The 26,560-nt window shown below is 28.8% G+C and overlaps 8 protein-coding genes across 17 annotated transcripts in view; 5 read left to right on the top strand and 3 right to left on the bottom strand.

Annotated features, from left to right (window-relative positions):
- LOC119671424 (high mobility group protein DSP1) overlaps positions 1 to 984 on the top strand; it is a 28,560-nt gene extending 27,576 nt beyond the window's left edge. For 4 of the 8 annotated variants that reach the window (XM_038082048.1, XM_038082047.1, XM_038082046.1 and 1 more), the window contains exon 6: positions 495 to 982. In XM_038082048.1, coding sequence (XP_037937976.1) covers positions 495 to 680 — 186 coding nt within the window. In that variant the 3' untranslated portion in view covers positions 681 to 982. Of the gene's footprint in view, positions 1 to 494 lie in introns of all 8 variants that reach the window. The other 4 variants (XM_038082044.1, XM_038082049.1, XM_038082043.1 and 1 more) reach the window with 3 other exon arrangements.
- A 5,493-nt stretch (positions 985 to 6,477) lies between these two features.
- LOC119671423 (XK-related protein 6-like) lies at positions 6,478 to 8,426 on the top strand. Its single transcript, XM_038082040.1, has 6 exons — positions 6,478 to 6,992; positions 7,051 to 7,137; positions 7,199 to 7,273; positions 7,392 to 7,525; positions 7,579 to 7,731; positions 7,861 to 8,426. The coding sequence occupies exons 1-6, from the start codon at positions 6,643 to 6,645 to the stop codon at positions 8,304 to 8,306; spliced, it is 1,245 nt and encodes a 414-aa protein (XP_037937968.1). The 5' UTR covers positions 6,478 to 6,642; the 3' UTR covers positions 8,307 to 8,426.
- Positions 8,427 to 9,975: 1,549 nt separating this feature from the next.
- Positions 9,976 to 11,151, bottom strand: LOC119674562 (sperm-associated antigen 7-like). The gene has a single exon (XM_038085709.1). It carries the CDS (start codon positions 10,976 to 10,978, stop codon positions 10,235 to 10,237), a length of 744 nt encoding a protein of 247 aa, XP_037941637.1. The 5' UTR covers positions 10,979 to 11,151; the 3' UTR covers positions 9,976 to 10,234.
- A 2,334-nt stretch (positions 11,152 to 13,485) lies between these two features.
- LOC119671422 lies at positions 13,486 to 14,784 on the top strand. 2 transcript variants are annotated; one of them, XM_038082038.1, is made up of 2 exons: positions 13,486 to 13,724; positions 13,997 to 14,784. In XM_038082038.1, the coding sequence occupies exons 1-2, from the start codon at positions 13,568 to 13,570 to the stop codon at positions 14,746 to 14,748; spliced, it is 909 nt and encodes a 302-aa protein (XP_037937966.1). In that variant the 5' UTR covers positions 13,486 to 13,567; the 3' UTR covers positions 14,749 to 14,784. The 2 variants fall into 2 exon arrangements, with proteins under 2 accessions (XP_037937966.1, XP_037937967.1); XM_038082039.1 differs by having other exon boundaries at positions 13,662 to 13,746.
- LOC119671420 (N-acetylglucosaminyl-phosphatidylinositol biosynthetic protein) lies at positions 14,778 to 16,971 on the bottom strand. 2 transcript variants are annotated; one of them, XM_038082036.1, is made up of 7 exons: positions 16,875 to 16,971; positions 16,569 to 16,709; positions 16,422 to 16,512; positions 16,118 to 16,363; positions 15,948 to 16,065; positions 15,766 to 15,885; positions 14,778 to 15,708 (listed from the first exon to the last, which is right to left on the bottom strand). In XM_038082036.1, exons 2-7 carry the CDS (start codon positions 16,577 to 16,579, stop codon positions 14,852 to 14,854), a joined length of 1,443 nt encoding a protein of 480 aa, XP_037937964.1. In that variant the 5' UTR covers positions 16,580 to 16,709; positions 16,875 to 16,971; the 3' UTR covers positions 14,778 to 14,851. The 2 variants fall into 2 exon arrangements, with proteins under 2 accessions (XP_037937964.1, XP_037937965.1); XM_038082037.1 differs by having other exon boundaries at positions 16,860 to 16,970.
- A 1,165-nt stretch (positions 16,972 to 18,136) lies between these two features.
- LOC119671418 (syndetin) lies at positions 18,137 to 21,997 on the top strand. The gene is made up of 12 exons (XM_038082034.1): positions 18,137 to 18,268; positions 18,329 to 18,556; positions 18,623 to 18,940; positions 19,007 to 19,195; positions 19,257 to 19,343; positions 19,401 to 19,982; positions 20,045 to 20,385; positions 20,449 to 20,614; positions 20,758 to 20,868; positions 20,929 to 21,252; positions 21,371 to 21,483; positions 21,556 to 21,997. The coding sequence occupies exons 1-12, from the start codon at positions 18,203 to 18,205 to the stop codon at positions 21,881 to 21,883; spliced, it is 2,853 nt and encodes a 950-aa protein (XP_037937962.1). The 5' UTR covers positions 18,137 to 18,202; the 3' UTR covers positions 21,884 to 21,997.
- A 319-nt stretch (positions 21,998 to 22,316) lies between these two features.
- Positions 22,317 to 24,115, bottom strand: LOC119671419. Its single transcript, XM_038082035.1, has 2 exons — positions 23,710 to 24,115; positions 22,317 to 23,654 (listed from the first exon to the last, which is right to left on the bottom strand). The coding sequence occupies exons 1-2, from the start codon at positions 24,094 to 24,096 to the stop codon at positions 22,770 to 22,772; spliced, it is 1,272 nt and encodes a 423-aa protein (XP_037937963.1). The 5' UTR covers positions 24,097 to 24,115; the 3' UTR covers positions 22,317 to 22,769.
- Positions 24,116 to 24,340: 225 nt separating this feature from the next.
- LOC119667085 (probable ATP-dependent RNA helicase DDX52) lies at positions 24,341 to 26,452 on the top strand. Its single transcript, XM_038076369.1, has 6 exons — positions 24,341 to 24,437; positions 24,501 to 24,710; positions 24,777 to 25,291; positions 25,350 to 25,683; positions 25,744 to 26,054; positions 26,110 to 26,452. The coding sequence occupies exons 1-6, from the start codon at positions 24,363 to 24,365 to the stop codon at positions 26,450 to 26,452; spliced, it is 1,788 nt and encodes a 595-aa protein (XP_037932297.1). The 5' UTR covers positions 24,341 to 24,362.
- Positions 26,453 to 26,560: the final 108 nt, after the last annotated feature.

Raw genomic sequence — 26,560 nt, 5'->3', positions numbered from 1 at the left:
CTGCTTAATTTAAGCCATGAGCAGATTGAATATATATTTTTAGATATGTTTTTAGTCAAATATAGCTAGCTCTCTCACGGATGTGTTCAGTGCTAAGATAAAGAACTATCTCCGCTTTGTAAAGCTTTCATAACTAGTTAACAGTTAATGTTCCGTGTTAAGTAGTGGTATTACATTTTATATACCTTAAGCTGTAAGTCAGTTGTCAATTGAACTGATCATTTGACATTCGTTTAATTTAACCTCGATATTTCCAAAATTAAGCTATAAAGAAAAGTTGAAAATCAGTTCAAAATAGCTTAAACTATTTAATAAATTTGTTGTTAAAACGGCATGACCATGAAATTCAAAATAGCGCCAGTTATACATTTATGTATATATTAATACCTCTGGGTTTTCTTTATACGGTAACGCAATGGTTCAAAAGGCCTAAGTTGGCGTAATTTAACCTAACCAAACTATCTATATTAATATGTTTATTTTTTTTATTTTAGGAAATGACCGAATATAAGACCAGCGGGAAAATTCCAATGTCTGCACCTTCCATGCAAGCTCAAGTGCAGAAGAATGCGTTACTGGCAGCTGCAGCGCAACAACAACAGCAACAGCAGCAGCAACAACAGCATCATGAAGAACATGATGATGATGATGGCGACGGGGACGATGATGAGAATCAGTAGATTTAAGTCCACATTTTCCAGAATTAATAGAGAGTGTGCGTGCGAGAGTGCATAATTTTTAATCATATATTGTGAAAAATACTTTATACAAAAATAATCAAATAAGTTACATATATATTTATGTAAACATAGTTATAAAATTTGCTAAAAGTTCAGTTATAACGACGACAGATGAAACAGGATAAAACTCAATAATTTTACATATGTAATTCATCATAAATCACACATGAAATTACACATGCACATATATGACACATATTTTCTTTATAATTTTGTAATATATTGTTTGAATTAGGATTTTTATTTTAATAATAGAGATAAATAACGCATAGTTATATCTATAAAAATGAAAATATTTTTTCGTATTATTTTTTTTTATCACTTTCCTCATAATAAAAAAATACAATAAAATAAATATATTTGTTTACTTTTAAAGAAAAAAAAAATTCAATATTAAATTACATTAAAAAAAGTTTTTACTTAGTTTTTGTTTAATGACAAAATCTTAAAGAAAAGACAATTTTCTAATGTTATAACATAGTGTTTTATATACTTTTGAGATTATTTGAATAGAAAAAATAAATCACTTCCAAAAAAAAAAAATGAATAAATAATTAAAAAAAAATCCCTCATACAATTAGTTTAAGTACAAGTTTTTAGATATTTTTTTATGTTCTTTAACAAATAATAATTATAGGTTATTTTCACTAAAAAACAAAAAGAAAAGACTTGTTTTAATTTAACTCATTTTCACAATTCAAATATTTTATGCGTTATAAAATAAATATTTTACACTGGTGATTAAAAATAAATCATTGTAAATAGTTACACTCAAAACCAATTAATGTACATAGACCATTAAAATAAATAATAAACAAAATTATTGCGAAATAAAGCAACAAAATCAAATAAATTATTAAAAATAAAATGTATTTGTACAATTGAAAATATGTATACATACTTCTTTGTTATATATTATTATATAACATATAAAATATTATATATATATACGTATGTATTGTTTTTCTTTATGTTGAAATGAATATGAAGATAATTAAATGAAAAATTTGTTGTCTTTTATGTGTAAGAATCAACATATTTGAATTTTTTTAAAATTGTATATATTTTAGCATTTAAAGAAAAAAATTTAAGAAAGAACAATTGAAATTTTTCTATAATTTTACTTTAAATTTAATATAACTGTATAAACAATTCTTTTTATAGAGGCTTAATTAAATTTATAATTAAGGAGAATATGTATAATTTGTTTGTTTAAATGAATTAAAAATTAAACTTAACATTACGTATCCTTCTTTATAAATATATTAAATCAACAAAAGCTTCATTTAACATTAGCATAAAATGTTGATTATATATATATTTATATATATATGTATGTTTATAAATTTCATTTGTTCTTTTGTTTTTATTAAGTTATACACTATTTTCACTTGTACATTTTGACATTTTAAAGCAAAAGGCATAATTTCATTCTTATATAAAAAATACAAACCAGTTCAGGCTCGACAGATTCCTATTAAAGTTAGCAGAAAGAAATATATTGAATAAAAATACAAATAATACAAATAATCATTCAAAAATTACTAGTAGGATTATAGATATATATTCATAAAGATACATACACTCATTAGTAGGGAAACTAAGAAGTAAAAACTTGTGTAAAAATATTATAAATGAAAAGTTAAAAGAATTTGTAAAAATTATTTAAAAAGAGTTCAAAAGTTTTAAGTGTGGTATTTAGAATTTCTGTCGTACATATAAAAATGTATAAAAAATTGTATTTTTACATATAATATATATGAGAACAACCAATTTATTTAATAATTTGGCCTTAAAGAAAGAAATGCATAAGCAATTTTTTAAAGCAGCTTTTTTTTGAGCTGTGCAAGTTCCGCTTAATTCAAGTAAATTTAACTGCAATATAAACACCAATAAAATAAAATAAAATAAAATCAAATAAAATAAAGTTGACATTTTTCATATTCATTGATCATCACTCATTGTCGTCACACGCCTCTCATTTGCCGCTATAATAATTTGCATTGGAACAATAATAATTTAATTATATTTCTTAATTTGTAATTCATTTTTTGATTTTTTTTTTGATTAAGTATCCAAAATAATGAATTAGTTGTGTAGTTTATTTTAAAAAATGAATAAAAACAAAAAAAATTGTTTGTTGATTTTTTATATATATTATGTAATAATAATTACTTTTTAATTTAATTAAAGTTAAATGAAATTATTAATATAACAACTTAATCCAATAGTTATAATAAAAATTCAAAAATAAAATTTCCCATTATAAGATATAAAGTTTAGGCTTATACAGTTAGTTTAATTATTATTAATATAAATATTAAAATTAATATACATATATATTAAATTTTAGTAATTAAACAAAATAATAAAAAAGAAGAAAAAAATGCTGACAAAATTAAACAAGAAACAAACGTACACTAACGTGCGATATTTTTAGTATTTAAAATAGAAAAAGAATGAAAATATTAAAACTTGTATGAAAGAAATGTAATATTGTCATCATTTATAATATATGATTTTAGAGTTAAAAGTAAACAAAAAAAATAATAAACAAAAAATAACTAAAAAGTATTAAAACATGAGTTTTCTTTTGTTAATATATTTATTTATTTTATTTTTTTTAGAACTATATACAGTACATAGTAGTGTTAGCCTTATTTATTATTTCATTTTTAAATTTGTTGTATTGCAAAGAAATTTATAAAATTGTATAATTATATATATATATAAAGCTTACAGGTAATAGAACTTTGCTATATTGCCAATTTTGCCATAGACTTCTTTAAACTGTACATACACATTTTATATAAATTATTGCTAAAAATATGATTCGTGCGAGCAGAAACATATACGAAATTCGACTATAGCGAGCCGTTCAAATATTGCTAAACGATATATTGTGGTCAATATATCGATATATTACCGGAGAGGTACCTCTCTTCAAACATTTGAAGTGTACGATATTGGTTTTCTCAAACTGCTTAAAAATTTTGAAGTATTCTTATTTTTTAGCTACTATAAGAAGCACAGCTACAATATACTTTATACTTATTTGACTATTACAGACGATACTCGTCCTCAGCCACGTCCAGTAGTCTCCGCTAAGCAGTCCGATCAGTGGCTTGCTGTCATCAGTTAGTAGCATCGATTTTTTTCGTACCATTGGTCAGCTGGTCCTTCTACCGAAGTTGCGTCTACCGTGTTTTCCACGAGCGGGTACTGAATCAAACACCATTCTAGTCAGAGCAATTCATTTCATTATTACCCAATCAAAAAAAATAAAGTTAAACCTTGATAAGGGAAACATAATCTCATTAATAGTAAGAATATAGCACAAATTTTCAGCGTCAAATACCATCTATACGACTCACGTGGCCAAAGCACATTGAGATAAAAGGTAAGCAAGTCAAACTCACAGCAATCCTTCTGTATTACCTCCTAGATACGCATTCAAAGCTTTCCCTTTACCTGAGCGACCTGTTGTGCAAGAATATTATTTAGCCTATATGACGATAGCCATACAAAGCTTGACCTAAAAGTCCTGCTGCACAAAAGTATTATTAACCCTAAAGGGACATAGATCATCAAAGCTTGACCTGAAAGTTCTGTTATACAAGAGTATTATTGAGCCTATTTGGACATACGGAAACCAGTTATGGGGAACCGCATATCTCTCTAACAGAAGAGAAAATGTAGAGAGCACTCAGCTATTCGAATATACTAAGAATGCTAATCTGTGCATCAGGGTACAACAAAGACATGTCTTTATCTATAAATATCTAAATATACTGCAGATAAAACAAAATTCAAAACCATTTGCAAAAATACGTTATACGTCCAGCTCATAACCCTAATGCTTTAGCACAGAAGTTTTTAGCGATGCAAGCTGTGAAGCGCTTTAAGGTTAAAAAAAAGTATAATACTTGACCTGATTCATACAACAAACAACTATTCTAATCTATAAACATCTTCTATTGTTTCACTGGAAAGGTGTCACAGCAATGGTTGGGAGCAGTTACGTCTTTCAATATCAATATGTCAACCAAAAAAAAACTTTATGTGCTTTTTTCCATTAAATTCATTTGAACATCGAATAAGTTTACTAGAATTAGTTTAGAATTTCGCCAATTATATCATTATCCTCTCTCTCGTATATACTCGTATTACAATCGGAAAAAACAAAATTTCCAGTAGTTCAAAATATTGTCTCTACTAGAGATATTCAATCTTTTCGCTTCTACACCTACTATAGAAAGACCTGTATGGAGGGGCATCTACGGAATTACACTACATAATAATAAACTTAGAAGAGTACATTATCTCTTATGTAGCATATTTCCCTTTGATATGTGACACAAATGAGCAAAGCCCATTTTACTCTGAGGTTAAGATAACTTTGTTGCTATAAGAAGAACCATATGCATTCATTGACGAATATTCTATAGATATATAATAGAATTTCTTTATAAACTCTATATTATAGAGTGATGCGTAGAGCATATTTCATAGAGCATAAGTTAGAATAAGCTAGCAAAAATGCTTCCAAAAACTTGCACCAAGAACCAAAAATATTATCGTTGAAATTTAAACATTACAAAGTAAATAGTTTAGAAAAAAATTACTACAGGGGCTCGTGTAGTACATTATATATACATATATTCATGAGAGATTAGGGTTACGATACGTTTAAAAATTTAATAACAATAGAGATAAGATGAACAGAACAAATTACTAGCAACAAAAGAAGTCCAATATCCGGACACTTAATATATTATTCGTCGTGCAACATTACAGTACATATCGAAATCTATACTTCTTAAGTGAACAATCCGTGGTATCACAACAGACCATTTTTTGTGCTTGAGTGTGTGAAATACAAGCCCATCACTCCAACTTAGTCTAACCTATTTTAAGTAGGATATTACCAAGTGACAATTCATAACAAAGAGGTAATTTACTAAGAGGTAATTTTTCTAAATAACTATTCAACTCATGCAATTATTTTATCTAAAATTAATTTGAATTCATCCTTTTTAAATCAAATTAATTTTAAAAATTATTATATGTAAGAAGAAAATATTATTTTAGTTAATAAGTATTTTAATGTTATGTTGGAACTTAAAGATAAATATTTCAATTATTAAATGTTTGATTTAATTTAATATAATTTCAAAAATCATAAATATTTTTTAGTTAATAAGTATTATAATATTATGTAGGAAGTTAATAATAAATATTTCAATTGTATAATATTTAATTCAATTTAACTTAACCTAATTTAATTAATTTAATTTCATTTAATATAATTTAATTTAATAACTTAACCTAATTTAATTTAATTATAGCTGTTCAAAGTGAAGAATGGCAGGCATAGTAAGGTGTCAGATTGCATTTGATGATTTTTTTTAAAGCATATTTTTTTATATCTTCGCAAATATTGATGTCTATTTAAAAAATTAAAACTAAATAAAAAATAATAATAATAATAATTTTCTTCTTTTTATGATCAGCTTTTAAAACGATATAATGTTTACATATATATATAAAAAATCATCCCGAACTTTTAAAAAAGTATTCTGTCACAAAAAATCATTTTCGCTTATAAATCTAATTAATTAATATATCAATTCATATTAGAGAAAAAGAATTTTAAACCAATAAACAATATAATTTAATACTATAGAAATGATTTTCTATATGTAATATAATTAATTATGTGGCAGCACTATTTTTTAGATTCTACAAGTGATAAAGGGAATGAGTACAAAATCCCGTTTTGAAAGCTAATTTATTTTGCTATTTTTAAGTTATCGGATGTTCCAACTAATACAGTGCGGATTAAATTCATTATCAGTGGAAACATGACTAAAGCATATTTATTGAAATTATATAAACTGAAATGACCACACCCACTGCCATCACGGGTTCCATTTGTTTAATGGACAAAAGTGAATTCGTAATTTCAAAGTTTTCGAAATCACAAGAAATCAATCTCATCGAGAAACGCAGATCAAAAAGATGGACGGAAGTTGATGGACTTAACGCTAACACAACCGATAGCTATACATTTTCCTACTATGATATACTCTCAACGGCTTCGTCGATTTTCATGCGCGCAATTGCAGTCTGTATAAGCATAAAATTGGCTTATAGTTATTATGAGCCACCCAGGCAACTTAATTACTTTATTTGGACAGCAATTTGCATTGTGATGCCAATGTTTATAACGACGCTTATACACGCAAATATGTAAGTTGAAAATAATTTAAATTAATTATAAATAATATATTTTCGTGATTTTGCGCAGGTGCTACCAGGACGGCAAATTTGGTAAGGGATTTGTAAAGTCTTTCAAGACACTTTGGCTTATTTTTCTATCGTCTTTTATGTTTCGGTAAATTATTTATCATTTAAATCATTTAGTTATGTATTTTATTTTATGCTTTTATTTTCAGTTATTGGAATGTGCTTGTTTACTCTATAAAATGCAAGCGTGCGCAGTTGAATGGCTGTAAAGATTTGCAGCTTAAGTATGTAAACAAAACAGATCTCAAAGCAGATCTCTTTTAAATATAACTCAAAGCACTTTTCTCTTAATAATAATATGTAGTATAAGATTTTGTTAAATATATTGTATTATTTTATTAGGTATTATAAAATGGCTATAAAAGAGGAAAGTGATGTCGCTTTTATAAGACTATTTGAGTGTTTTCTTGAAGCGGCACCGCAAAAAATTTTACAAATATCTATTGTCTTAAATTTTGTGGATGAAGAGATTACACGTATGTATTCTGTAAATTAATTTAGTTCTTTTTGTAATGTGTGAAATTTGTAGCTATGCAAATAATTGCTATCTGCTCATACTTTGGAAGCATGGCTTGGTGTTTGGCTGCTTACCATAGATACAATCGATATTCCCAAATCGATAAAAGTGATATTAGCACGCAAGGATTTATCTTACAGTTGGGCTGGCATTTTTGCACTTCGGGTTTGTTTAAACATAATATATTTATTTAAAACTGTAACACATGCTAATGCCTAAATAGTCAACGTCTCATATTAATACACTCATATTTTATATATATATATATAGTTAATTATTTATTTCTATTTTCAGTTTCAAGGACTTTATGTATTGCATTCGTCGCCAGTTTGTTTCCACTTTGGACAATTGTGGCATGTTTGAGTCATGCATTCCTATTTGGATTCGTTACCTTTATTGTTGAACGTCCAGTGTTTGCATCAACTTCTTGTTTAAATTTTCTGTTTTGCCTTATATTGGGCGTAGTTTATTTATTTACTTACATATCTGTGAAAGACGCTTCAACTAAATATAAGTACCTGATATATTATATAATATGCTTTACAGAGAATATTATATGTATTGCCTTATTCATGTCGTTTGCGTCAAGTAATTTATTCCAATGGACTTATCTTTTTTACTCATTATGTGCAATGGCTTTAGTATTTTATATATTTGGTTTAACATTTATGATTATATATTATACATGCTTTCATCCAAAAAAAACAGCTAGGAAATCAAAACTTGTTAATAATAATTAATATGTATTTCTTATTTTAAATACACAATTCCTTTTTGTATTTAAGCAAACAAAAATTCCAATACTCCATAGGAATATAAGATTTTTTGTATACAAATAACAACATTACCTATTTTTATATACAAATCCAATTCTTTATAACATTGTATTTATATAATTTATTAACTAAAACTAAAGCGAACAAATATTTAATAATATATAAAACTCTATATATATTGTATATATCGATCAAATTCATGTCTTACACATGAAAATTAAATTTACAAAATAACATATAGTATAAATATTGTATTGTATTGTGCTGTTCCGAAAGCGAAAATGTTCAACAACTCACAAATATTAAAATATAATTTATTTTCTTTTATTTTATCCTTGAATACATTCTAAAAGTATCTGTATTATTATTTAAATAAATTGTAAATTTCGAATTTACTTGAAATTATTACAAAGAAATTCCGAGAAGTTCACACAAATGTAATTAAAAAGAATACAATGAAGCTTAGGTGATGGATTTGTGACCTGAAGAAGATGTAAAACAAGAATTTCCTAATAATTTTTTTGAATGTGCTGCCTGTTGGTAAGGTGATAGAAGACAAGAGGTAGAATATACACATATATATTAGCATAGTTACCGTTTGTTATAGAAAGATAAAATATCAAATTTTCATTTCTGTAGATCCTCAAATAATAAGTATTTGAACTCAGCCTTTATGGCATTGTATTGAATAAATGTATATAAATTTGTTAAAGGAAGACAATAACAATTACCAGTGCTTTAAAATAAGTTATAGATTTTTCACAGTCTATTAATAAAAATTATAATTTATAAATTTTACAAATATGTTATATTAATATAATATCTCTTTATTCAAAAAACCCTCAATATCGTTGATAATTTATTTATTTTAAACATTAAGAAAGTCCCTGCTTTAAACTAGGTTTAGGTTAGATTCAGTTGTAGTGTTTGTCTTGTGTACGAATGCTCAATTAGCACAATTAATGTAATTGTGCTGTAATACGATGAATGGAATAATGTTCATGTGCCAGAACTGGCGCACCACCCCAAGTAAATACATCTTAAAAAATAAAGTGCCAACAAACTGCACTAAAAGCGTGAAATAAGAATAATTAAAAAAATGCTAGCTAACCGTACTAAAAAAAAAAACAAATATAGAAATAAGCAAAATGTCACTGTTTATATAGTTTTTGCTATATATATTTTTATTTATATTAATATTATTATTAAATAATAGGCTATGAATGCACCCCGACCTAAAAGATCTATTGTGCGCCTAAAGGCCCAACTAAATCAATTCTAGACTATATATAAATCCCGTAATTGCTGTGGGGTTAATATTTTTCTTTATATAGTCCTTTCCTACAACATTATAAGCTTCGTCAAAGATACCAGGTGGTTTAAAACCTTGAGTTTCTCCAAGGTAACACAATGGGCCAAAAGACTTAAGTGAATCTAGTGCCGGTACAACCTAATCTAGTCGTTTTTTATGTAAAGTTTCCAATATTTTTATTTTAAAAGTTAACAATAATAACCTTTAATTAAATATTAAATAAATAAGAAAAACATTTTGTACTTGCATTTTATGCCTGGTTGCAAAATAATTTCAAAACTTCACCCAATAATTATCACTAGAATATTTTTGGTTAAGTTAAATTTCAATTTTATTTAAATAAACGTATATAACTTTTTAAAATAATTTATTTATTTTTCAAATATATATATATCCATATATATATATTTAATTTTTTCTGAATCGCAAATAGGATATTGCTTAGTAAACTTCTAACAGTTCTTCCATTTTCAAATTTAACAATTCACAAAATATAGTTAATATGTATATTGCATTTTAAATTATTGCATATTAAGTTATTTCAATAGTTAAAATGTGAAAAATATAATGAATTTGGTTATCACTGATCTTTATTTATTGCTTCTATTTGTATAGGCGATTCGACTTGCTGCTGTTGCTGTTGTAGTTTAAGTTTCTTCTTGGCTTGTATATCAGCCAAGGTTTGCTCTATTGAACGCATGTCTTTTTTATTTTTGCTCGGCACAAAGCCGTAACTGTGATTGGTTTCTGTTTTTCTTGCCGCTTCTAATGCAGCCTCCTGACCTATTAAATGTGCATATTTATCTTTATAGTTGCTGCTGGGTTTCACTTCAATTTCATTTTTAGTTGTAGTTTTGATGGAAGCACGAACCATTTTCTTCTGTTCAATTTCTAATTCGCGTTGCTGTTTTCGACGCTCTGCATATTCCTTTGCTATGTCCTCATCCCAACCATCGCCATTTCGTCTGGCAGCGATTTCATCTTCTGTTGGTGCATTTTCTTTCTTATAAACTACTGAATGACGATCGATATCTTCCCGACCAAAACTCATTGCAATAAATCCACCATATTCAGCTACCTCGTGTATAATTGCGCGATGCACTTTATCCAAAGGTTGAAACTCAATATGTGGACGATCATCTTTGGCAAAGCGACCTATTCTTTCTTCTACGTATTTACGAAATCTTAATAATTCCTCCTTTTGCCTATTTTTAATACGCTCTGCGTACTCCTTCTGTTTTTTTATTAATTTCTTTTGTTGTTCACTGGCAGTTGGAGGCTTATCTTTGTCCATTGATGTGAGTATAGAGTTAAGCAAATCCATTTTTCTGGATATATTTGATATCACAGCACTTTATTTTGACTATTATTGTAACTTATATTTTCTACGTCTTTCTATTTGTTTATTTGTTATGTTATTTAATACAACACAATATTCTTTTCTTCGTCTGGCGACTTCTTGTTCTTAATGCTCAGCTGGCAGATGACAGCAAAAAGTGGAAAACGTTTCAATGTCAAAATGTGGATTCTAACGATTTTGGAATGCAATTTTTTTAAATATTTTTTGCTTTCTAACATCTCATTTTAATTATACTAATTAATGCTTTCATGAAGCCTTAATCATATCAACGTTAATTAGTATAAATAAATAATTTCCATAATGAATTAAAAAAAATGTTACAAAGACCATTTTTATGTATATTTTTTCTTATTAATATCGTAATATGTATACCCTTCGCACACAACTGTGAAACGGGTATTTAAGTTAGGCAAAATGTTTGTGTTAGTTACGTAGTCAGATGTTGGATAGCATATAAATCTGTGGAATAGCATGAAAACCATATCGATTTCTCAATATCAGTACATTTATTAAAATGCAAACTATTTTCTTAATGTGCTACTCGAATGAAATTGAGCGGTGGAAGTTTTTATAAATTGTGAAAAATAATTGATTATATCATGAAACGGCCGTGAAGATGCATTTGTATAGAACAAATAAGAAAAAACAAAACCATTTTTTCTTATTTTTAATAATAACATTAAACAAGTAATGCAAGGAACCGATCATTAAGAAAACCCTGGACCTTCTCCTTTCCGGCACTCTCGTAAACTTTAATAAAATTCTTTTGTAATGCTATTTTTGAGGTGCTGAAGTTCGTGCTTTCTTGGAGGAAATATTTATTAAGTTACGCAAATAACACAATATGCCAATGTGAGTCCCCTAGGGATCGCCTATATAACCTAACTTAACCTAACTATTTAAAATAATAATCTGGTATCGTTATGTAACTCTCCGGTAGGTGTATGCTTCATTATTAAAAAAATATTACAAAATGTTTTCTTGCAATGATAAAAAAGATCCTTCCATAATACATAACACAAGAATTTATATGCTCATATATTTACCAACCATTTGAGAATTATAATTCAGATGGTTTTATATATTATTCAATAAGATATATAAAACGAAAGGTTTCAACCAAGCGTATTTAAAAGGTGACTTTTTATTTATTATATATATTTTATATATACATTCCCTTTAGATTTCCGGATCTTTATATTTTTTCAGTAACTAGTAGTTATCTATTTCTGATATATAAGTTGTTGTCAGATATTGTGTTTTGCCAGAGTATTTGTAACTGCCACGTGTTCAATAGTAGGTCAATAGTGGCTCGCAAGTATGACAAAAAACAGTAAGTTGCTAGCCTATACTGCAAAACAACAAAACTATTTTCACTATCTAGGCCAGTAGTTGTTAACTGGCCAAACACTTCGGCCATTAAATAAAAAAGTCCTGCCAACGCAATATAGCAAACTATTGTGAACCTTCATTGGAAATTCCAGTGAATGTTGCAATCATTGTCAAAAATCATATGTTTAAAATATTCAAACAAAATTCAATAAAGCAAAATATTAAAAAATATATAAAAATCTTGAAAAACAATGGAGAAATCGTAAGTACAAATCACATTGAATTTTTTAAAATGTTAGTTATTAACAAGTAACATTTATCTTATTTTATTTTTTTATAAAAAATGCAGTTTGCTTGATTCATGTGCAGATATGCAAGATTTGCTTTGTGAAAACAAAACATTTGACAGATTGCAACAGTGATGCCAATATCTCGCTTAGCAAATATAGGCTAGCATGCGTTTTCTGCTACACTTGCGAGCTACCGAAAACGGTGCCGTTGATAAATTACGCTGACTGTGACAATAACCTGTTCGTACAGGTTAAGATCCATTATGATAACAGGTTATCATAATGGATCTTATTTATTTAGACCTAGAGTGAATCATGAAGTCCTATACTTTCAATATATTAGAATATTTTTAGTATATTTTGCAGTTTTAGGTTACGTGTATTATCAAATATTTCTCAGTATATCTTCTTAGCACATACTTCATGTTCTGCTGCTGCCTCTGATAAACATCCGATGGTAGACTATTCCCAGTTTTTGGATAAAATTTCTGCAGCAATCTTTTTTATATAATATATACAATTATTGATAGGACGCGTGTTTATACGACTGTCAACACTTCCACTGGAAGACATGTATTGCCCATTGTAATTGCCTTATAAACGAACAGAAAAATAAATAAATTATTATTATTTTAAAATAACAATAATAATAATAGATTTATTTAATAATATTATTTTATATTTTTGTTATATAATTTACAATTTAACATTTATATATAAAAATTCGAACATTTTTATTCGAAAATGTCGACTTCATAAGCATGTCGACTTAAAATCATCATTCATGTTTGATATAGTAATTTGGTGTTCATTTTGTTCATTTGTTGCATTTACGCATTTGTAAACAAAAGCATTTGGGTGCATTTAGAAGCAAAGTAGTAGCATTTTTATTTGTTTTTGTATTGTTGGCGGTATTTTTCTTTTAATTTAAATGCAAAAAAATATGACAACGGATCGCGAAAAGAGTAAACGAACTTTAAAACTAATAGAATTAGTTAAAAAAAATCCTGAATTATATAAAGTCGGTAAAAATTACAAAAAAAATAGCAAAATATGGAAAGCAATAGCAGCAGAATTGAAAGAAGATGGTAAAACAAACTCTGCAGCAAAGTAAAAGCAGTATTTTTCTTAACTAATTAATAATAGTAATAGTTTGAAGTTATTTTATTACGTTAGTGTGTATATAATCGATCAGATTTTTAATGAAATGATTTATATTTATTCTCTTAATTTTGTTCTGAATTTCTAATATTTAATGCTTCATAATAAAATATAAATATATTTTATTTTCATTAATATACATTTCAAAAGGAATTTTTATGCTACGAAATAATTCTTAAATTTTTTTAATTACTTTCAGTTTATGAATGTAAGAGAAAATGGGAAGCATTACGAGTCTCGTACACAAAAGAATTAAGGTTACAGAAGGGTTTGGAGCGTCGTGGCAAAATGAAAGCGGTTCGAACGGGTTGGTATTTAACGAAGGAAATGTCATTTCTTGAAAATTGTATAACACGTCAAAAAACTAAAAGTGATTGGAGTTCCTCATTAGAAGAATATACAGGTGGTGATACAACAAATTCAGATACTTTTGACAAAATAAAAGAAAAAACTCGTATATCTGATATAACGAGACCAGTACGAAGCGAAAGTATTCCGTGTACGGAAAATACAACAAAGTCAGATACTTCTGTCAAAATAAAAAAAAAAACTCGTATATCTGATATAACGAGACCAGTACGAAGCGAAAGTATTCCGTGTACGGAGAATACAACAAATTCAGATACTTTTGACAAAATAAAAGAAAAAACTCGTATATCTGATATAACGAGACCAGTACGAAGCGAAAGTATTCCGTGTACGGAAAATATATCAACTGCAGACAACACTCCTACCATAGAAAATACTCCTCCCCTTTTAGTATATATCAATGAGAACAGATATAATAAGAAAGAAATTGAAGAAGCTGAAATGGCGTTCTTTAAAGGACTACTACCTCAAATACAGCAATTGTCGAGAGAAAGAAAGCGTCGCTTTGAAAGAGATCTTCTACTGAAGCTACATGAATTGTTAGCTGAAGAAGAACAAGAACTCTTAAACAACTTTTTATAAATAAATAAAATATATTTTTTTATATGTATTATTAAGAATTAAAACAATGTATTTGCTATAAAATTTATATAATAAAGTATATATATATTTATTTTAAGTGGATCTATAAATTCTTTTTCAAATATGGCAGTTCCTTTGCTTTTTCTATAAATCGTCTCGGACGCAAGTACTCTAAAATTTGTAAAATAATATATAGCAATGAGATCGCAAGTAGAAATGGCCACACGCCACTTTTTAAATATGCAAAAAGCATTTCTCCAAGCGTTTTTTGATCCTCAGCTAAAACTCGGTTGTAAACATTCTCCGTACGTTGCGTGACATTCTCCCAATTATAAAGTTTAGAAACAATTTCGTTGCATTTAAAAGGACATAAAATTGCTTCCTTAATGCCAAGACTATTATTCATATTTACTTTGCTATTCACGTCATTATGTTTTATAGTAAACTTTGATTTATAACGTTTTGGCTTAGCGATATGACCATTATTTAAACTCCTATTGCAATTATTTGAAGCCGATATATTTTTTGTAGAAAATTCCTTATATCTAGTGATTGCTGTTATAATACCATCGTAAATTGAGTCAACTTCAGGCTCAGTCAATATAATCAAGCTAGAGGGTAAAACTTCTGGTATTCCACCTACACGTGTTGACACCACTTGCAATCCACATGCTGCAGCTTCCACAATTGCCATACAGTATGCTTCAGTCAACGATGTATTAACAAATATTTGCCCTCTTACAAGTATATCTCGTACTTTTGAATGTTCCACTGCACCAATTATTTCTATTCTATCTTGCATATTTTCCTTTTCGCGAACTTCTTCCAAGAGATCACGCTTGGGGCCATCACCAACAATTATAAAGTTTATGTTTGGTATGCGTTTTAATTTGGGCATGACACCAGCAAGCAAATCTATTCCCTTACGATAAACTAATCTAGACGCCACAATAACATTTACTGCAAGAAAAACCCAAATTTAATAGAATAATGAAGAAGATTTTTTGAAAAAAATACTTGTGCCATCCTTTGGTCTTTGGTGTGGATCCGGTGTAAATAGTACAGTATCAACGGCATTGGGTATAACGGATACCTTTTCCTTAGGTACGCGCGCTCTTAATACTGTGTTTTCTTTGCCTAAAAATGTAATTTACTTAATTAATTATAAAAGTTTAAAAATAATTAATTAATATGAATACCAATGTGGGAAACACAAATGCAATGATTCACATTACAAAGATCTAATTCTAATATTTTGTTAGTAAAAACGGCAGACAAATCAGCAAAACCAAAAAGACTGTGATCTGTAAAAACATTCTATAAAAAGTGTGTTAAAGAGTAAGTGCGATGAAATTTGCTAAGCCATTACCTTCATTCCCAACAGCTTTCCTATTGTCATAGTCTCATGTGCCAGTGTACTGAATGCAGAGTGTCCATGCACAATTTCGATGCGCTCGCGCAACAATATTGAACGGATAAGAGGAGCATTGCAAATTAGCGTTGGAAGCACGCATTGATTGTAGAACACTTTGATGGGTACGTAATAAACCTTAAGACCATTGCTTAAATATCTTATACCATTACAATCACCATATGAGTGTGTCAATACTATTACCTATGGGTAAATATAATTTAATTTTATAAATCTATGTTATCAGTTTTTTGCTAATTACTTTATGTCCATGTTCAAGCAGTATTTGAGATAAGTTAAAAATGTGCTCCTCCACACCACCGATGCTAGGATAAAAGAAATCCGATGCCATACTAGATGGAAAAATTTATTATTATTTATTATACAAAAATAACCAATTTTTATTTACCATATTCGCATTTTACATATCCACAATTATTTACTTTTTGTTTTGAATATTTGCGTTCTCACTTTCATTTCATATCTAGACTAACCATTTTTTTGAAAGATTTTGTAAACTATTCAAGCAGCCCATACACAAACAACAGTGCTATAAGTTATAAGCGAGCATTTGTCAGTGACAGAAATGTTTACGAAAAATATTCCAATATTATGAAATACATAAATTATAGTTTAATCGATATAGTGTAATTCATCAGAATATATGTTATAAATAAATCATAAAAAACAAATGATTTACATCAAAGATATTTACTTGCTTAATGTCTACACTTGTAATTACTGAAACTCATTAGCACATTTTCGTATGGATTTTGTATATAAAATGATACGTTTGTAGCATTAACTGTAATAGTGCATATATTGTTATGTGATATTTTAATTACATTCGTTCAAACATAATAAAAGCAAAGCAACTATGTTTTTTAACCCATATCCGCCCAAGGATATTTTTTTGGAATTCTTGATCAAAATGTTTTAATTAGTAAGGAAGTGGGTGGTGTGGAGTGAAGTCACAAATGTTTTTGTAAAGCTAAAGCTTCATACATTCAAAGTAATGATATAATATATAAATAAATATAAACCCTAAAGTTTTTCTAAAATAAACAAAAAATCCAAGAAAAGTGATAAAATTTGCTGTTCGATTAATCGAACGTTGGGCGGATATGGGTTAATATTATAATTATATATAAAAAAAGTTACATTGTTGCACTATCACAACTCGTTATGTTCAATTTGTCTGAATTACTTTAAGAGTAGTTGTGAGCTCACTTTTTTAAATGTTTTTAAAAAAGCTTATATGAATAAAATAAAAATTTGTAAATAAGTTTTTATTTTATATAGTCCTCTATATACCTATATCCTCCATCGACATTTGGAAGTTTTCTTGATTTCTTCCTCAGGACGAAATGTTATCACAACTGTTTTGAAAACATATAACATATATGCTCTTGTCTAGATTATATTAGTTTGCTTGATACATTCGTAAAGCATGTTATTCTTTTTCTTTGTTTGCCAAAATAAAAATTCGATATCGTGTATAGGTGTTTACATCATGTTACGCTGGCAATCATATAATCATTAATAATTATTAATTAATCATTCTTTTCAATTTTTTTAATCTACATTCAAATCAACAACAAATATGTTGTTCGACAATAGTTTGAATGCATCCTAACATAACCCTCATTTTAATTATGCAATCATTGTTACTGATCTCTGGTAATTGCGAAGTGTAAACATGCGACTTCTTTATGTAACTTTCTCATTTAGTTTTCTCGAACGATTTTTTCACTTTTAACAATTAGTTACTCGCAATGTTTATCAAAAGTGAGAAAAATCGTTTGAGAAAACTAAGTGAGAAAGCTACATAAACAAGCCGATGATATTGATTGCTTATCTGTTTTTGTATGATTCATACAAAACTATTTTGAAAAATTTTAATACGTCAATAAAACATAATTTAACACTTAAAAACTGGTTTCAACAAAACATTTGTGATGGCAACACTACAAATATCCGCGATTTGTCATCGCAGTTGTAACAACATCTGTCATTACTTTGTTGCTACAAAAATAATGCATAATGCAGCATCCAAAAGCAAAAATGGATGAAATAAAGACGAAATTCATGGATTTGTTGCACAAACAAGTATGTATAGTACATGCCCAATCATATACTTTATAATGAAAACATTTTGTAACCATTCAGACAAATCGTCAAATGAAAATCCCTGCCATGGGTTTCTCCGAATATTTCATACAAAGTGTCACTGCAGAAACTGCTGGAGCGTTGGCAATCACCAAATCCGATCAAGTGGATGCAGCGAGTGAAACATTAGATAAAAGTACACAACAATCCTCTGATCAAGAAATTTTAGAGAGTATCGATAAAATATATTATGATGTGGACTGTGACATACAAATGTATGAACTGCAAGTAACTATGAACAAAGAAAAAAACCAATAAGATTTGTTTTATTATTATTCTGTTTTCTTCTATTAGAAAGTATTGGAAAATGGAGTGGATTTTCAGTTAATTGACAATACAATGGCACAACTGCGTATCCAACATAAGGTGCTCTCTAAGCAAGTGTTGCAAAATATTTTGGAACAACGTAGTGCCTGTAACACAGAATTTTGTGCAATAAATGAGACGCAAAAAGAGTTGGAAGAGTCGCTTTGGACTTGTAGAAAGGCACGTTCGTACTTAAAATATGCTAAAACGAATTTAACTGAAACCAGTTTGGAAATTTTGGCCTCATACAGGAAGCGTGAAATATTAAAAGACCTTTTAAACACACTGAATGAAATTAAAAAATTGGTAAGAAGTAAAACATTTTGTTCCCACTATAAACAAAATTAATTAACTAATAATTATAATGCCTAGAAATCTACTGATGTGGAGGTACAAAAATTATTGAATGAATTTAATTATTCTGGTGCGATCTCTCTATTGTTAACATGTAAAGATTCAGCCGAAGGTTATATGGAATATAATTGCGTGCAATCTTTAAATAAAAAACTCCAAGAGACATTACTACTGACTGAATTTCAGTTGGATACAGTTCTAAACGAGGTTAGGAAGATTATATAAAATTAGTAAATGCAATAAAATTACCTTATATCTTTACTTTTAGATGATTCTAAATTTTGATGCTCGTAAGTATGCAAAATTGCAAGAAGCCTATAAGTTACTTGGAAAATCTCTTATTGCCATGGATCAGGTTTGTAAATATGTACTATACACAATGCTTTAACTAATTAATTAATTTTACTAACAGCTCCACATAAATTTTATATCTGCCATCCACTCTTCAGTGAATTCCGTATTGCGCGCTTACAATGATCCCAATATGGATGAGAATGTTAAATACCTTTACGAACAATATTGTGAACAAGTAGCTGTTGATAAATTTATACCCTGTTTAATAAGTTTATGCAAGACATTTTGGACAATATTGGCTTCATACTTCCAAATTGTGATATGGCATCAAAATTATAAATTATATTCTCTAGATTTAGAGGATTCACCTGATCTCTATATACAACAAAAGTTAAAAAAGGGTCAATCACGCATTTGGAACGATATAATAACAAAAATTTATATATTTTTGCAAAGCTCAAAATTAAAAATGCTTAAATATGATCAGTTCATACAAGTTTTGTCGATTATTCAACGTTTAAAAAAGGTTGGAATCGAGTTTTGTGGTGAGCAATCAGATAAATTGATTGAAACTATGCATATGCAAAGCGAAGAGTTTTTTCAACGTTACCATTCGTCTTGTCTCGAGGAAATTTGTTTGTTTTTGGATAATGAGTCTTGGACTGTTGTGGATTCATTTGCGAATATTTTGCAGTTACCAGTGAGTTATAGTTTATAGCTTGTGTTTGTATGCAATTATTAATTTATGTTATGTTTCTTTAGGAATTTCGTGCTGTTCGTCATACATTACGTCGCCATAAAACCCCTCCAGTTGTTCTACTTACATCTACATCAGTTAATAACTCACCAATTAGCAATAACAACTGCGATGAGCTTGTATCAGTGCACTCACAGGATGGTAATAGTTCTATATACGGTTCCTATGGATATTTCTTAAGATTTTCTGAAAAGAGCTCGCCATTTGATGGCGGTTTGGATGTTGCTATGCTGGAAGAGGATATACTATCAGGAATTGTAGACGAAGCTTCTTGTTATTTTTCAGAAGAAAGTGATGATGAACCGAAGAGTATGCAAAGCAAATGCGATGAAGATGGAAGCAATAAGTATTTTTTCTGCATTGCATATAATATGCATTTAATTTTGAAGTTATTTTAATTTCTTTATAGCCAATTAATTGTGAATAATACCACTCTTAATGTATTTCGATGTATCGGACGTTATTTACAAATGTGTAAGCTTTTGCATTGCATATCGCCAAAAATAGTGTCCAGCATGCTGGAATTACTGGATTTTTATGGTTTCGCTGTACATGAAATATTTGGAAAAGACGCTGTGAGTGTTAAATCAATTTTGTCAGCAATTTTAAATATACTTTGTATGCAGATTCAAGATAATTATTTAAGAAATACGATTCTCCTTTCTACTTGTTTTAATAATTAATTTTATTTTACTATAATTTTTTACTCTACTACTAGGCTGTGCAAATGGACAAATTTTATGCATCCCGTCTAGAACAAAAACTGCAAGCAACGCAACAAAATGTTGTGTCAACGGTTAAATGCTGGCCTTTAAATTTTTCGTCTTTGGTAAGTGATGTTTACATTTAAATAAGAATAATTATTTATTTCATTTATTTTATTCTATAGATCAATAATGAATTAGCAAATCCAGATACACTCTATGGACTATCGCAACGCGTAGTCGCTATTGAGAGTGGACATTGTATGACACGACAATTTCAAACTTTAAAAAATTATCTAAATCACTTATTGCCTCCAAACGAACGTCAAATGTTAGATAACTATTTCAGCTACATTGACTTTATGTCTGACATAGCTCGGCCTGTTTTTACATGCGTTACTTCTAGAATTATTGATTTGCCTGCTATACTAAATCTAATATCGAAAGTGAAGTGGGATGTGAATCACGTCAGTTTTCAGCACAATAGCTATATAGACATTATGAATAGAGTAAGTTCTTAACAGGAAGTCTTAATAAATATCTATCATAGCTTTATTTAAAGAGTTAATAATATATTTTCCTTTGTAAAAAAGTGTGATAACTTTTTAAAATTATATTAAATTACAGAATATACAACATTTTGCTATGCGTTTGGAAGAAATAGCAAAAGAAGTGACCTTACCAACAGAACCATTATGGAATTCTGTGGCGCACGTAGCAACACACTTACTAGTCGAAGGGTAAATATAATTGTTTTCAATTATTTATATGAAATATATATGAAATTTCTTTATATTTAATTATTTTATTAGATTTTCTAATGTAAAAAAATGTTCCGCTGGTGGTCGTGCACTTATGCAGTTGGATTTTACGAATTTTATGTCGTTACTCGAATTGATATCAACTCTAAAATTTCCTGAACATCGTTCCTATGTTGATGGTTTTATAAAGGCATATTACTTCTCAAATGAGCAGTTTGAGGAATGGATTGAAACGCAAAAGAATCTCGAACAATATTCCGCAAAACAACTTACAAATTTAATACAGTGTGTTTGCGTTAGTGATAAACGAACCAGACAGAAACTACTGAGTCTCTTGGGTAATGCCAACAACTTAAATACAAGTACAACAAGCACATAGTTGCTCTTGCAACGGAAACATGCAACCAAATGTTGCAGCACAAATATTTTTATTATGTATTATTTTTGGTTTTTATTGTATATTTTTTTTTGTATTTTTATATTTATATTCATCAAATTATTTATATTATTAATTGTATATATTATTGTTATTGTATATTATTCTTTATTATTATTATTTTTGTTCATAATTGTAACGAATCATTCCATTTTTATGTACCTTATGAGAAGTTCTCAAATTTCTTAATCATTTCTATTTAACTGAATTTACATTTTTTTACTTAATAAGATCTCCTAAACTATCTTCTACTTTGTATACTTAATACTCTCTATATTCTCGAAAATTATATATGAAACTTGAATTTTCACTCGAATTTTATGCTATTTTATGTTTAACAAACTTTTATTGTTATTACTTAAACAATTTTTAATTTTATGCAAGCAAGTACGGACAAATAATTGTAGACTTTATAATAAAGTAACTAAAAGTAATAGTAATACATATTTTATTTAAGTAATGAATGTTTGCAAATGTATAAATGTAGTGAATCAAATGTATTTTAATAAATATTTAAATTTTAAATAATTTATTTAAATCTAAGAGCAATTAAAATATTAGGTATAGATTTAAGTACTATGTAGATTCGTAAATGTGTCGCTATCTTACACGTTGCCTACTACTAAACTATTTTTACGTCTCAATTTGTCTATACATGACTAACAGCTATCATATTTACCTAATAGTATGCTTCCACTGGTTTCGTCAGACCAGTTAACTTAGTTCAGATCGCTTGAATTACTTGAATCTCAAGTAAGTTAACTGGTGTAATAAAGTCAGTGAAAACGTACTATAACCTTTAACTATATTTTTTTTAACATCTTAACTTCTACTTGCCTATTATAGTTTCAACTAAATCAGCACGTCTCTTATTGCCGAAACTAGTCTCACCGATTCGTACGTTTGGTGCTTTGCCACTGCTCGCCCAATTGAAATTATTTGCTTCCTTTTTCTTCTTCACATAACCATCTTCATTGTCAATGCATAAATTGTGTAGCGAACAAATAGTTTCCACTATTCTACGTACCTCAACCAAATCCTTAGCTTCAAGCGCATAGAGTACATTAAAGCGTTTGGCAATATTATCTAGCACGCGAGTGCCCATATTCAAAGCTGGTTCTAGCAGACTATTAAAAGCCGCTTGCTTTGAGGTGCACCCTTGTTCAAAAGGACGTAATAAATAGTGCTTAAGTGGAAAATATTTATTACCAATTAAGAAACTATTTTCAGGTATTGTTTTTCTACTTAATGCCAGTCCAATGGGTGTTTCATCGAAATTATATTTCTGTGCAAACTCAACGAAACAATCTATGATTTCATTTTTGGCATTGGAGATTATTTGTAATATAATTGGCATTTCTTCATTTTCGGTTTCTAGAAAAATGTCTAAACGTTTTAGTGTTATAATACCGAAAATACATTTTGGAAATTGTGACAACTCTGGACGCATTTTAAAATCATTCATGGTAGTTTGTTGTGCATGTTGTGTCTTTGGCCATTTAATGAAAGTTTCATAATTATATGCTATTATATTCCAAAATTGTCGAATAACTTCAATGCAGGTATTCAAGGGAATTTCAAATTTACGCGAAATTTCTTCAAAATGCTCATCGGTTGTTAATTTCCACATGGCCAGCGAGAATACTGTCTGTGAAGGGATCGTTCTCTTCGAGAATTTTTTTGCTAATAGAACGCGCACCATTTGGAAAATACTCTAAAATTATAAAATTAATTATATTAGATTGTGGTTAAGTGAAGATTATACTTACAATGAAAGTATTTTTTGACATGTGAAGTTGATTTTCGAAGTCATTCGATTCGAAATCATTTAATAAATTTAATTCCTTGATTTCAATATTTTTATCTAACGTTTGCCTTGAAAATTTTGGTTTTGAAGTAGAAAAATCATGCATTTTGCGTTTCTTTTGATTTGTCTGACATTTGTTTGTTGGATTTTGTGTGTGATTCTTATTATTAAATATTGTTTGCTGCAGATAAAACTCCTCGTCCTCGTCCAACTTCGTGCCTGAGGGATTTTTTCCGTGAAAATTTGTTTGCATAAATTTTTGCTGTACGCCGGAATAGTTTTTATCATCAAATAGAATATCTTTTGTAATTATTGCTGCTATATTCGCAAGCACTACGTTTTCATCCATTTTTAATTACAATATTTTTTTTCCAAAATATTAAAATAACTGCAGCTAATATGCATTAAAAATGTAAACAAAAATATGTATGCCTTTAGCGACCGACGTTGCCAGTCTGCGTTTTTTATTTAACTGTCATGTTTAATATATAAATACAACCATGTGCTGTCAGCTGTTTGTTTTTTGTTGTGCGATTTGTTTTCAAGCCGCACGTGCGATTATTTTCTTCTATCCACTGGTTTTATTTGTTGTATTCATATCAATTTTAATCCAAAATGGACTCATTTGATTTATTTAAACAATTAACAAGAGGCACAAAATTCACAAAAAGAAAACCTGCTACTGAAAAAGTAAGTTTATTGAAATCAAAGCAATGTTTAAACTAAAATTATTCCTTAATTTTGTAACGCAAGGAAATAAAGGCGCGGGATGAACCTAAAGTTTTGAAAGAAACTCAAGACGATGAAAAATATGCTAAACAACAAATAAAGCTTGAAGCTGAGGAATCCGATGAAGAAACTACATTTCAATTGCTCGAGGGTTCTCAACTTGAGCCGGCGAAAAAGAAAAAAAAGTCAGCACTTAGCGAAGCAGAACAAGCAAAAAGATTGCAGGAAGAAATGGTAATATTTGTTAAATTCTGCATATATATATGTATATAATTAAAGTAAATTATTAAATTATTTTAGTTAGCAACATTACGCAAAGACAAACGTATCACAGTGCTTGGTAAAAATATACCTCCACCAATTATAAGTTTTGAAGAATTGCACACGAACTATAATATCTCTCAACGCCTGTTAGCCAACTTGTGTGCTTATAATTATCCTCAGCCAACGCCTATACAAATGCAGTCAATACCAATTATGTTACAAGGACGTCCACTTATGGCTTGTGCTCCCACTGGTTCGGGTAAAACAATAGCTTTTCTAACTCCCATCATTCATGACTTACGTGCACCGCAAAAAGTTGGGTTTCGTGCAATTGTGCTAGCACCGACACGTGAATTGGCTAAGCAAATTTACAGGGAATGCGTGCGTCTTGCAGAGAAGACTGCTCTTAGAGTACATATTATCAGCAAAGTAAATCAGGCCGAACAAAAGTTTAGCGCAATTGGTAATAAGAAATGTGATATACTCATATCAACACCAAATCGTATAAGATATTTGCTACAACAAGAGCCACCGCTCATCGATCTGAAAAGGTAGCCAAACATTTTTGCTTTAAAAAATTATAATTATTCTAAAATCATTTTTATATAGTATCGAATGGATAGTAATTGACGAAGCAGATCGTTTAATGGAGGAAGGGCAGAATAATTTTAAGGATCAAGTGGATGATATTATTGAAGCTTGCACAAATTCTAAAAAGAAATTAGCTTTATTTAGTGCAACGTACACAGTGCCAGTAGCTAAGTGGGCTTTAAAGAATTTGAAAAATTTAGCACGCGTTACAGTGGGTCTGCAAAATTCTGCTACAGAAACTGTAGAACAGGAATTACTTTTTGTTGGTTCTGAAAGTGGTAAACTGTTGGCGGTACGTGATTTGGTACGCGCTGGTTTAAAGCCACCAGTTTTAGTGTTTGTACAGAGTAAGGTAATGCTTTTTCGTAAATTATAGTATATTCATATATTAAAATGATTTGTGTCATTTAAGGATCGAGCTAAGCAACTATTTCAAGAACTGCTCTACGATGGCATCAATGTAGATGTCATACATGCTGATCGTACACAGCAGCAGCGTGATAATTGTGTACGTGCCTTCCGTGAAGGTGGGATTTGGGTACTAATATGTACAGAGTTAATGGGTCGAGGTATAGATTTCAAAGGTGTCAATCTTGTTATAAACTATGACTTTCCACCTTCAATTATATCTTACATACATCGCATTGGCAGAACAGGTAGAGCTGGACGCACTGGTAAAGCAATCACATTCTTTACACAAAATGACACACCAAATTTAAGAAGGTAAAGTATATGTTAATTAATATATAAAAAAATATTAATTTATTTATTTTTTTAGCATTGCTCATATTATAAAAAACTCAGGCGGCAAAGTTCCCGAATTTATGCTGACTATGAAGAAGTTAAGGAAAAGCGAAAAGAAGAGACTGGCCAATGCTGCACCGAAACGTGATGAGATCTCTACACAAATTAAGCACCAGACCGAGCGTCATAATAAACTACAAAAAGTCGAGAAGGTTTTAGAGAAGAAAAGTAAAACATTGAAAAATGTTAAAAGCAAAGTGAATTCAGCCAAAACTGAGAAGAAATTAGAAAAAGTTAAAAAATTAAAAACCATAAATAAATCGTTAAAACAAGTCACAAAGGTGACGAAAAACAAAAAGAAAAAACTTACAACTTAGTACATTTAATTTTAAAATTTTTGTCATTTAGTTTATTTATAATAATTCTTACAATATAAATAACATCTATAAATAAATATCTTATGTAAATTTAATTTTTTTTATAAA

The sequence above is a fragment of the Teleopsis dalmanni genome, chromosome 1 (genome assembly GCF_002237135.1).
Source record: "Teleopsis dalmanni isolate 2A chromosome 1, ASM223713v2, whole genome shotgun sequence".
NCBI lineage: Eukaryota > Metazoa > Arthropoda > Insecta > Diptera > Diopsidae > Teleopsis > Teleopsis dalmanni.
This window is presented reverse-complemented; position numbering and strand designations above follow the sequence as displayed.